Source organism: Fukomys damarensis, unplaced genomic scaffold (assembly GCF_012274545.1).
Source record: "Fukomys damarensis isolate Sample0158 unplaced genomic scaffold, DMR_v1.0_HiC HiC_scaffold_26, whole genome shotgun sequence".
Taxonomy (NCBI): domain Eukaryota; kingdom Metazoa; phylum Chordata; class Mammalia; order Rodentia; family Bathyergidae; genus Fukomys; species Fukomys damarensis.
This window is the reverse complement of record NW_022900938.1, coordinates 32337656-32350867: the sequence shown is the minus strand read 5'-3', so window position 1 is coordinate 32350867 and position 13212 is coordinate 32337656. Positions and strand designations below refer to the sequence as shown.

The 13212-nt window shown below is 32.9% G+C and overlaps 1 protein-coding gene across 8 annotated transcripts in view; it reads left to right on the top strand.

The window, feature by feature from the left end:
• Slc4a10 (solute carrier family 4 member 10) overlaps positions 1-13212 on the top strand; it is a 319554-nt gene that overhangs the window by 219045 nt on the left and 87297 nt on the right. For all 8 annotated transcript variants that reach the window (XM_019204974.2, XM_010606839.2, XM_010606841.3 and 5 more), the window contains one exon: positions 1213-1351. In XM_019204974.2, the coding sequence (XP_019060519.1) occupies positions 1213-1351 (139 nt within the window). The remainder of the gene's footprint in view (positions 1-1212; positions 1352-13212) is intronic.

Here is a 13212-nt window from a genome sequence, read left to right as displayed (position 1 = left end):
ATGCCCGGTACAATAAAAAATTAGAATTTCAAACTATGAGTTTTGGGGCACAAAAACCTTCAGTCCTTTGCATTGTTGTCTATCCCATTGCCAGGACATTTTCTTGATTAGTATAACTTTAAAATACAGAGGGCTACCAGTTTACTGTAGTTTGGCATACAGTTTTCACCTTTACATGGCACAAAAGCAACACACATTCAGTAGAAACCCTACTTTGAATTTTGATCTTTTCCTAGTTTAGCAATCTGCAGTGCAGCACTCTCTTCTGAAAGAGGTAAGATACTCTGTTCTGCCCCTGCTGGGCAGTGGGAGTGAGCCGTAGCTCCCTGTGGTAGCCATATGAACACAGTGGTAAACAATCCATACTCTATTATGTTGTTAAACTATGATGTTCAGTAAGATAGTTGTTGTAAATACATTTTTGGCTATTTTCAGTTAGGATGGATTTATGAAGACATAACCCCATCATAATTCAAGAAATATCTGTGATTCTTAAAATCAGATAATATGGGTTTCCCCAGTTTTGTTCTTTTTAAAACTGCCTGGTTATTCTATTTCTTTTACTTTCTATGTAAATTTTAGAATTAATTTATCCTCAGCTACAAAAATTCTTCTGGGAGTTTCACTGAAATTACATTACTACTATAGATCAATTTGGATAGTGTCTGATCTATGTTTTTCTAATCCATGGAAGCTATGCATCTATAAAGATAAAGATACTATACATATATTCATTTATTTAGCTCTTTAATTTCAAATAATTTATTTAAGTTTTACTATACTTTTCAGAGTACAGCTCTTCCACATTTTGTTAAATTTATATCTAGAGCTTTCTTGAAGCTATTATAAATTCTTTTTTGTTGTTTCTAATTTTTCAATTCTAATGTATATAAGTATGACTGATTTTGTGTAATCTGGTATCCTATAATCTTACTAAACTAATTTCTAGGAATTTTTGGTAGATTTCATGGGACTTTGTAGAAAAATCATGTCATCTGTGGATATGGATAATTTTATTTCCTCCCCCTCATGATTCCAGATTATATTACACCTAATGTTATGTTAAATTTACTTGTAATTCTCAAGTCTTCACTGGATAAATGTGGCAGCATAGATAAAGGAGATGTAAGTTTGGGGTACCGAATTTAGTGACTAGGACGTTTTAGGCTTGGAGTCATGGTGATACATACTCATGTCTCTGATTTTTCGTAGACACCCCATCACAGCGGGTACAGTTTATTCTTGGGACTGAGGATGATGACGAGGAACACATTCCTCATGACCTTTTCACAGAACTGGATGAGATTTGCTTGCGTGAAGGTGAGGATGCTGAATGGCGAGAAACAGCAAGGTGAGGACTTTGGTTTAAGGGTGAATATTTATCAAATAATTTTTGTGTTACAAGAAAAAATAATTCCCACTACAACAGTTTTGCAAACAATTATATTTGCTGCTAGATTTTGAAGTTCATCTGGCCTGGGCATAGCCCATGATGGGAAATGGGTCAGAATGAAATCTGAAGGCAGTGATTATAGTAAACAGTGACACAGACCCAGCAACAGCTGCAGTCTTAAAGATAAATAGCAATGTAACTGGTGTGCCATCAACAAAACAATAGAATTCTAAAAGTACTTTATTCTATCTTTTCAGCTGCTAGCTTACTCTCAAACTGGTAATATTATGTGATAATTTCAGTGTAGGGCTCTTTAGAGAGAAAAAACAAATATGATCAAAAGCTTTAAGTACGGTGTTGGATCTCATGTGCTATTTGGTAAGAATAAAAATATTCTGTAACATGTTTCTAGGATATGGATACATTTAAACAGAGTGGTATTCAAAATATTCTTTAAAATTACTTGTCATTTAGAATTAATATTTATAGGCTGTTATATACTTTATAAGTTACTATAAAAGATGAATTGAATTGTGTGCTTATTTTTCATTTGTTCTTGTTCATTTACTCACAAACATTTATGGAATATGCATTATAGGCTGTATGTAATGAATATAGAATGACAACAACTACAACAACAACAGTAAAAACAGCAACACATCTTATATTTGCTTTTAACAACTTCAGTCTCATTTAGACAAGCCACCAATTTTTTTTTATTATAAACTGAATCTTTATCGGTACATTTTAGATATACAGTACAGTCACATTCATCATTGGGATCTTATACCTTTACATGACATATCTTGGTTCTTATTTTCCCTCATTCCCCTAGCCTCCTTTCCCATCTCCACCCTATTTACAGAGACTTTGTGTTCCCATTTTTTTCCTTAGATCTTATTTTTTCTCTTCCCTTTTTACCTTCCCCTACCCCTCCCATGTGCCCAATACCTTTAGACCTTTTCTTCCTACTACAAAATATCAATTATACATTTTGACCCTTATTTACACTTTTAGTTTATCACACCAGAGAAACTATACAGTACTTATACATATGTGTCCTATTAATTTCATTTAAGAGCATGTTCTCACTGTGCATCCACGTAGCTATAAATGTCTAGTTTCTCATTCTTTATGGTTGAGTATGTCCTCCATTTTATAAAAAAAACCCACATCTTCTTTATCCAGTCTCCAGCTGTTGGGCAATTGGGTTGTTTCAAAATTTAGCTATTAAAAACTGGGCTGCTATAAACATGGGTGAGCATATATGACTGTGGTATTCTTTTAATTCATTCGGGAAGATACCTAGCATGGGAATAGTTGGGTCAAATAGAATTTCCAATCCTAGTTCTTTGAGGTATCTCCATATTGATTTCTACAGTGGTTGCACCAGTCTGCACTCCCAACAACAAGGAAGAAGGGTTCCTTTCTCCCCATACCTCCAGCACTTGTTATTGCTTGATTTCTTGATAGCAACCATTCTTTGTGGGGTGAGGTGGAATCTCAGTGTTGTTTTCAAATGCATCTCTCGAATGATCAGTGATGTGGAACATTTTTTCATGTATTTACTTGATGCTTTTATTTCTTTGTCTGAGAAATGTTTGTTCATTTCAGATGTCCATTTTTGAACCAGGTCTTTATATTAGGGGGATCTGATATTTTTGAGTTCTGTGTATATTCTAGATAATAGTCCTTTGTCTGAGGAGCAGCTGGAAAAACTTTTTTCCCGCATTGTAGGTTGTTTCTTAGCTCTGTTGGTGGTTTCTTTTGCAGTGAAGGAGCTTTTTAATAAGATGAGATTCCAGTTTTTGATCCTTTGTGCTAGTTCCCATGCTACCGAGGATTTGTTCATAAAATCTTTTCCTATGCCAGTATCTTCAAGAGTTCTACCTAGCTTATCTTCCAACAAGTTTAGTGTTTCTGTTTAAAATTTAGATCTTTAATCCACTTGGATTTTAGTTTAGTACATGGTGAAAGATAAGGGTCTAGTTTTAATCTTTGGCAGGTTGAAATCCAGTTTTTCCAACACCATTTATTAAAGAGGCTATCTTTCCTCCAGTGAGGATGGTTGGCTCCTTTGTCAAAGATAAGGTAGCTGAGTATATCTGGAGTTGTTTCTGCATCTTCTAGTATATTCCACTGATCCTCAGGTCTGTTTTTTTTTTGCCAGTACTGTACTATTTTTAACACAGTGGACAAGCCACCAAATTTGTAAATGCAGTATAATGCATGCTGTGATACAAGTGTTCATAAGAAACTGTGGTGAACTTTTTAGAGACTGAGTGCCCAAAATAAAAACCACTTATTTATCACAAAGTGACAACACTGCCACTAAACCCGAATACTGAGGTTTTATTTAAAAAAAACAACAACTATTATCTTATGCTTGGCTGTTGGAGTAACTTGGTTCACATGCTGACATGCCCCCAGCAGCATGCATGCCATAGGTTTGCCTTATGCTGCCATTTGCTCACTACTTTCCAATTTTTTGTGTGAATACAAAGCATCTAGGGCTTTATTAAAATATGCAATTAGTAATGCTTAAGTAGTTGAGTCTCTAGTCCTGCATTTCTACCAAGATCCCAATTAATGTTAATTTTTGCCTTAAGGACCAAACATTTAATAGCTACTCTGTAAAGCAAAAGGTAAAGGGGAGGGGATAAAGATAGCTTCCCTGGGCAGCTATTTAATGAATTAACTCTTCAAGGCAGAAAAACAGAGAAGCAGAGTGAGATAGTACTGAAATACATCTTGATTCAGGGGTTATCTTTTTGTTATGCTATCCTTTCAATGGACAGGCAGCTCTAGTTGTCAGAAACTTTTTCTGTGGAACATACTCATTAATGCTATCCAGAAAGGAAGCTTTATTTTTTTGACAAATAATAATCGTGTATATTTGTGATGGTTAATCTTTATTTTTTATTAGTATATATTTGCTATGCATAATGATTGCATTCCAGAAAGCCATAGAACTTCAGATCATGTTAAACTTGTGGCCATGTTTAATTATTGCCTTATTTTTATACAACCATTGTTGGTGTGGAATTAAATGTTCAACCATGATAATGAAAATTATGAGTAATACTAGTTCAGTTAACTTGTTATATTTTGATTAGTTTTTGAAGCTTCTTTATTTTAAAAATACTAAAAGTAAATAGAAGAAAACTAGAATGGCTATCATCTAGTTCATTCCTGTTGACACTTAAAAATAAAACTAATAACCACCAATATTTGAAATTTTAAAAATATAGGATAGTAGAAAACAAAAAGTATTTCTCTACCCTTATTTAAAATATCTTTCTTCAAAGATCATCATTGTTGTTGAGGTTTTCTGCATATTTCCAAAAAACTTTAATACCAAGATTAACTTGTAAATACAATTTATAAAATAGGGAGTATATAATATACAGTGTTCATGTATTACTTTTTACATTTAATAATATATTTTAATTATTTTATGTATTATTTATTAAAGATTTATTTAGTCTTTTTAATGACTGCACAGCATACAATTAAATCAGTGAATTTCATGTGTTTTGCTAATCTTGTTGAATATTTAGGTTAATTTTTTCCATTAAATTGCTGTTATGATCATTTACATATATATTTTGGCATTATTCTGTAGATATGTCAAATACATTTCTAACAGTGGAATTTTATTAAGAAAGCAAACATTTTTTACTGTTAGAGATACTATAAATTACTTTTGTTAATTGTTTTTTTAACTTGTATGAGAATGCTTATTTCCTCTCAATTTTTGCCACACTAAATCATCAAATGGTTTAATTTTTTTGTTTCATATATGTAACATAAATCTCATTGTTTTAATTTATTTTCTTTTAATATTAGTGAGCTTTGAAATGTTTTTGTATTTTTAAATTTTTCTTGTGGACTACATTCTTTTTACTTGTTTTATATCAAATCTTTCATTTTTTTCTTTATTAGCCTTTTTGAATATTACTTCTTTATTTATTGAGGACCAAAACCAAGGCCTAGCTCTGAGCTGCATTTCCCCAGCAAACCCTGCTTCATTTAAAAATTTAAAAATTTTTTTACTTTCTTTACAACACAAAATGATTGCATTTATTGTGGGTAGTTGGTACATGCACACAACACATTCTTTTTAAATTCCTTGCCTCTCTCCTCTTTCAGCTCTTTGTCCCCTTACCATTTGCAGCTTTATTTCCCTGTTTCCTTTTACCTTTTATTTTACCCTTTATTTATACTTTGTATTGCTCATGTGAGAGAAATCATAAGATATTTGAGCTTGTGTGTCTGATTTATTTCACTTAACATTACTATTTTAGTTGCTGTATCATCACTGAGACACGGTACTTGACATTTGCAAATTAAAGGAAGCATAGTTTCTTTTAGCTTACAGTCTGTAGAGGTTTCAGTCCTCAGTCCTCTGGCCCTCAGGCAGGGCAGCATGGTAGAGGGTCCTGGCAGAAGAGAAACTACTCATAGCATGGAAGGGATTAAGGGAGGCAAGAGAAAAATATACCTTCTAAGTCACACCCCCAATGACCACCTCCTTCCAAAGTCAAATTTAGCTATCATTTCATCATTGAACTAATCCACTCATGAGTATCATATCTCCAAGATCCAATCACCTTTCCAAAGCCCCACGTATGAACTCATGAAGCTTTGGGGTACGTCTAGATATAGACTGTAGCAATTATGTTTTTAAGGAGCATCCATGTTACTACAAAGAACTCAAATTTATCCTTGTTTATAATAGAGTAATTTTCTGTTATATATAGTACTACATTTTAGAAAAAAATACATTTGTCTGTTGATTAACATATAAGCTACTTCCAAGATTTAGCTATTATGAATTGGCATGCATGTATCATTGTAATATGATGTCTTTAACTTTTTTGGGAAGATACCTAGCAGGGGAATAGCAGGGTTGAATAGAAATAGAAATTTCTATTTCTAGCTTTCTGAAGAATCTCCATATTGATTTCCATAATGGTTGCACTAGTTATCATTCCCTCCAGCCCTAAAGGAGGTTTCTATTTTCAACACAGCCTCACCAGAATGTATTATTTGATTTCTTGATGATTGCTATTTTTTTTTTCTGGAGTAAGATGTAATCTCCCTGCTGTTTTAATTTATCTTGCTTTAATGCCCAATGATATTGATCACTTTTTCATATATTTATTGCCATTCTGCATTTATCTGGGAAGTATCTACTCCATTCAGTTGCCCATTTGGTAATTGTGTATTTTTAGGGGGATATGTTTGATTTTTCTGAATTCTTTATGTATTCTAGATAGTAGTCTCTGCTGAGTACCTGGCAAAATTTATTGCCCATTGTGTAGGCTGTCTCTTCACTTTGTTAGTTGTTTCCTGTGCTGGGAGAAAGCTTTTTGACCTGACATAGACCCATTTGTTGACTCTTGCTGTTATTTCTTGTGCAATTGGAGTTCTGTTCATAAAGTGCTTGCTTACGCCTATAACTTCAAGAGTTTTACCTATTTTATTTTCCAGCAGATTCCTTTTTTTCTGTTTTAATAAGTATATCTTCGATCAATTTTGATTTTATGTTAGTACACGACGAGAATTAGGGTTTTGGTTTCAATTTTCTGTGTGTGGATGGCCAGTTTCCCCAGCACTAGTGCTAAGGAGACTATCTTGCCTCCAGCATATATTTTTGATCTGTTTGTCAAAAATTGAATAGCTGAATTGTCTGGGATTGTTTCTGCATCCTCTGTTCTGTTCTGCATGTCTGTTTTTGTGCCAATACCTTGTTGTATTTATTACTATAGTTTTGAGTATAACCTGAAGTCAGGGATTGTGATGCTTTCTGCTTTGCCCTTGATTTCCGGAATTACTTTTGCTATTCTAGGCCTCTTTTTGTTCCAGATGAATTTTAGGATTGTTTTCACTAGTTCTATGAGGAATGCTATTGGTATTTTGATCAGTCATTGCATTAAGTCTGTATATAGGTTTTGGAAATATGGCCATTTTGACAGTATTGGTTTCTTAGTCAAGAACAGGGGATATCTTTCCATTACTTGCTGTCTTCAATTTTCTTCTTTATAGTTGTATGGTTTTCACTGTAGAGGTTTTTCACTTCCTTCCTTCATTAGGTTAATTCCCAAGTAATTTTTGTTGATGCTCTTGAAAATAGTTTTCCTTTTTAAATTTCTTTTTCAATAAGTTCATTGTTGGTGCATGGGAAGGCTCTTGATTTTTGAGCATTGATTTTGTATCTTGCTAATTAATGAATTTTTTTATTAATTCTAGAATTCCTTTGGTGGAATTTTTTGGGTTGTCTCTGTAAAGGATCATGTCATCGGCAAATAATGATAATTTTATTTTTTCCTTTTTAAAAAATTTTGAGATGGTTTTTCTTTGTTGCTTAGTCCTGCTTCAGCCTCCCAGAAAGCTTGTATTCCTTTTAATTGGTGGTATGTAATTGTTCATTACATCTTTAATATAATTTTTACACAAATGAACCAATTTACTCAGTGTTTTTTAAATATAAAGTTAAATTTAATAGTTTATATAAAACCTGGTCAATTTCAAGTTTAAAAACCCTTTACCTTAATTTCCCCCCAACTGCATAAAATTAGCCATAAGGGAAATTTACAAATATATAATATGTATTGATCTTTATTTGGTGACAGGAAAGAATATGTGATCATCTCTCCCACCAATCAGTAATATAACTTTTGCTCTTTGATGACCAAACAGTTGTTGATAAGGAAGTTATCTCCATAAATGTCTCCGTGTTTAAGGCCAGGAGTATCTGTTGCCACCAGTTATAGGACTTAGGAGTTTCTGGATAGAGGAAGGAGATTTCATGGTTATAATGACTAGAGAGTGCTGGGTAGAATTTCTTTAATCTATTGCTAAGAAGTACTTTTGGAAGCATTTCTTTTAGGTTCTTTGCTCTCATTCTTCATAATAGAACAGAGAGATAAGATTGGAATATATATTTTGGCATGCATAATTCCCTTATTCTTAGAATGATTGGTGACTTTTCACCCTTCAGATCAAATAGTCAGGTATTCCTTTTAACCAGGATCTATCTACATGAGAATCTTCCCACTCTCATAAAGGTGGTGATGGCAAAAGCTCTACTAGAATCCACCTCTTTCACTCTATCATAGCTGAGCAGGTAGGATATTACCATTTACCAAGGGATTACCTTGTGTAACGAGCATGTATAAATTACCATTGTATTTTCCAAATACAATATATTCTATTTAAATGTACTATTTCTGAAAAAAGTAAAAAGGATAATCTAGTTAATTATTGGCTTTCTCTAATGATATTAGATAGGAACTGTATTTGTAGCCATGCTTTTGGAACCTCACTCATGGTGCAGCTGTTTGAGGTTCAGGGAGACATCTGATGAGCATTCAAATTAGTAACAGACACTGAAGAGGAGGGTAGATGAATTTTGGCTGAGATTCAACCCTTCAGTGAAAAACAGAATATATTTATTGGGAACTTAGAAATTTAGTGGATTTTAAAGTGGCAGAAATAATTTGTTCATGTTGACTTTGTTCATCCTAAAAGGCTATTTTGAGTTAATTCAATGATCTGTTTGAGTTTTCAAATACAATTTAACTTTAATACATAATTAGCATAACAATTTGAAGAATATTTTTCTTCTGGTTAGTATTCAGGGGGGATTAACAATTGTGTGCCCTAGTAATAGAAATAAAAATGATACTTTATCAGCACACAGCACCTGTCATATAAGACATATTGAATAATTCATGCCTACTGTTATTGCCAAATAAAACTTAAGCAAAATTTTAGACATTGAAGCTAAAAATTTGAGTCATAATTATTTAATAAATGTTAGTAAAAAAACAGCTGTTCACTTTTTCAAACTATGAGAAGCATTTGAAGAGGCTAATGAAATCAACACAATTAAAATGTTCTGCTTATAAATAACATGTAATGTTATTAATATAAAAATGAGCAGAACTACCACAGCTGTTTAGTGGTGGAGACTCTTTGACGATGGTGGTTGCCCTTTAAAAATGTTTGCTACAAATTAGCTCATAAGAAGCAGAGCAGGAGTAGCAGTTAAGCCTCTGATACATACATGGTCATGTGGAAAAGGATTATTATATTAAAACAGTGCCTGTGAAGTTATTTGATAATCAATGTTAGTAAATCTTCAAATCATTTGGATTTTTCAGTGTAATGTGAACAGTGAAGATTGTATGATTTAAGAAACACTAATGTTTATAAACACTGGGTTTGGATATATTTCATTTCCCCCTAAACTGGCCTAGGTTTGCTCTTATTGCATAACTTATTCTTTGTCTTCATCTCAACCATATGTATACCTCCACCTGCCGTGACTCCACCTTTCCTAAGAGGATGTTTCTTTTTGAAACTTCTATTACTTTTACAAAGGCATAATTTTGAATGATATAGCAGCTCCTTTCTGTCTGGGTCGAATTAGATAATAAAGTTCCTAGAAAACTCAATTAGTGTTGGTAGACTACAAAGAAAGAGTTAAGTTCTCTAAGGAACATCTATTTTTAATTGTCAAAAGAATTTTCTTTTGTGGATTGTTACTATGTATAGCAAATCATCATGCACTTTACCCTCAAAGATTTCATGAGCAACTATTTAAATTAATATTGTCCAGTAGAAAGAGACATCAGTCAGATAATCATGGAGGAAAACAGATCCAGATATAGTAGAATAAATGAAAATAATCTGTTCAGCCTTTCATTCCTCCCCCTCCCACTATAGAAAATGTCATGTAATTGGTTTACAATTTTTATTTTATTTTTTCATCATCCATCACATCTCATTCATACTCTAAGAATCTTGTTTGCTTTGGTTTGCAATTCAAACAAATGTCAGCAGAATTTACTTGAAAACTGGAACACATTGCAGCCCTTTAGATCATTAACTGTGATCAGACATTTTGCAGATCACAGTAAATTCAGTGACTAAAAAATCTTGAATAAGACCTAGTGTGTTCCCAGACCTGCTAATTTCTATCTTTGAAGGATGAAATGGAGTGACAAAAACAAAAAGAGAGATATACTTATGTGATACATATATATATATGTATATATATGTAATTTTATAATATAGTCTCTAAAACATTCATTTAAATATCTCTTAATGCTTTTGGCATCATTCTGGAGTTGGCAAAAAGAACTGAATCTTGAAATGTTTGGTATCTTTAGTAACTTGATATTTGTAACTTGTGGGTTGTTTTTTATGGAAAGTACCTTCTGTCTTCTATAATATTCATGAATCCTATGGTTATATCAAACCATCCATGCATGTAACTTATATTTGGTCATTTTAATTACCGAACTGCTTAAAATTTCCAGAGACTTCATTTTTTTCTAATAGAACTAGACCTGCCTAATTTAAAGTAAATTATTATAAAGAAAACAATACACCTCTTAGATTTATTTTAAGGTATCATTTCAGACCAACATAAGCATGCCTAATTTTGACAAAGAGAAAAAAGTATAAAACGGAGGGAAAATGGTCTTCTCAATAAATAGTACTGGTTCAGTTAGATATCTCTAGGCAAACAACTACAACAACAACACACACACAACAACAATGAAAAACCTTACCTAAACTTCACAGCATAAACAAAAACTAATTCAAACTAGATCATTAATCATAATGTAAAAAATAAAGCTACAAGAATTTTAGAAGGAAAATAGGAGAAAATCTTGAGTAGTTAAGACTAGGTGACGTTTTTATACATGGCTACAAAAGCACAATCCATAAAAGAAAATGTTCATAAACAGGACTTCACCAAATTAAAATTTTGTGCTACAGAGAGCCTATTCAGAAGTTGACTTTCCGTAGTTTTGTGGTGATTTGGTTGGAGAGTATGGACAAAACTTAGATTTCTTTTTATTTCCAACTAGTCCAAGGCATTATCAGCAATAATACTCCATCTTACATTGTCCATCAAAAAGTTGGTCCTTTATGATGTATCCATGGCCTTTACTTACATACCTGGAAAGAAATACCAATTTACTATATTTCTTAAGATCATACTTAATGTGATCGATAATACTAATTAAAATTTTTAGGTCCTTGTGCTCGTGAGGCAGGCGGCTGAACCACTGAGCTATATCCCCGGCCCCCATACTTTACATTCTTAGTGGCTTAAAATAACAGAAGTCTATTTATGGTTCATTAAATGTGTCCATCATAGATCAGTAGAGATTCTGCTTAATCTGTTCATTGTAGTTACTTAGAGATGTTGGTTGAAAGCATGGCTTCATCCCCACATTATTGGTTGTCATGTTATAGAAAAAGAGCTCAGGGGGTCTTAACATTTAAATATTCCAGTCTGCAAGGGACATGCACATAATTTATGCTCTGACCTTATTGACTAGAACAAGTCTTGTCTTATGGACGCACCCATTTAACAGCGAACCTAATGGTAATGCCCTACAGTCAGTAGAAAGGGGGAGAATCAGTTATGGTTCAGAAACAGTACCAGTAATCACCACATGACATATGAGGCATTATATCTTTGTTAACAGTTGATAAACTTGAACAATAAATAGTATGAAAAACTCCTAACTGTGTAGATGAGATTGTTCTATTAAATCGGCAGACTTGAAGAGACACAATCAGTGATTTGGGCTGGCATACAAGTTGTTTCAACTTCTATGTGTTTTCTTTTTTTATATATGATATTGTCAATTTTTATGTTCAAAAATGCACTAATGTAAAAAGATATCAAGAAACCATCTAGATTGGTGTCCACTTAACTGTTTTAATCTGTCTCTAAGAGTAAGGTAATAAGCACATTTTTCTTTATTTCTTAACTTATGCTATTATGAAATATATTTAAGCAGAAGAAATTAAGGATTTCCAGAAGTGTATGAGGTGATACATATTTTTTTAATTGGGAGGGATTAAAATGTTTTTTTTAAATTTTATTGGTACATTTTAGGTATACAATATAATGACATTCATCATTGGAAATTTGTACCTGTACATGATACATTTCGTTTCTTATTTTTTCCCACTTCCCTGCCTTGCCTTTAAGACCTCCACCCCTCCCTATTTACAAAGTCTTTGTTTCCATTTTCTCATTTTCTCATATTAATTCCATTTATTTTTTTCATTTTTCCCTACCCCTCCCGATTCCCCTTCCCCTTTGACCTTTTCTTCCCATTTCACATTATCTATTACGCCTTTTGATCCTTATTTACACTTTCAATTTCTCTATAGGCATAGCTGTTTTATTATATAAAGTTTTGGTGTAGCTGTTCTTCCCTATCTTCCTATTCATTTCCAGACCACTATTTTTATTTGTTTCCTCTCCAGATTCTAGGGACAGATCTATAGCTTCCTTGATATTTTGTGTTACTCTGCACATTAATCATTCTGACAAACTCTGGCAGTTACTTTTGGTGTATCTGTTTGATTCTTTGTTTAGTTACTACCACATATTTGCCATCTAGTTATTCCCAATTACTTATTATTTGATTACATTAAATAATAGAACTATGATATCACTTAGAGAATTTCTAAAATATTGCTTGGAGAGAGGAAGTAGGCTCCAAAATGGATAAGGACAGGATGAATGAGTGAAATGGTGGGAAATGGGAAAAGGAAAAAGCAGTATAGGCTGGGTTAATTAGAAATGGTGGAATTAAGTTGATCATCTATTAGGATTAGCATGCGACTCAGTAAAGAACTGAATGACTCCTACCAGAGTAGTATGAAAATCATTGGCTTTAGGGCTGGAGTTTTAGCTCAGTGGTTCCGGTGTCTGCCTCACAAGCACAAGGACCTGAGTTCAACCCCTGGTACAAAAAAAAAAAAAAAAAAAA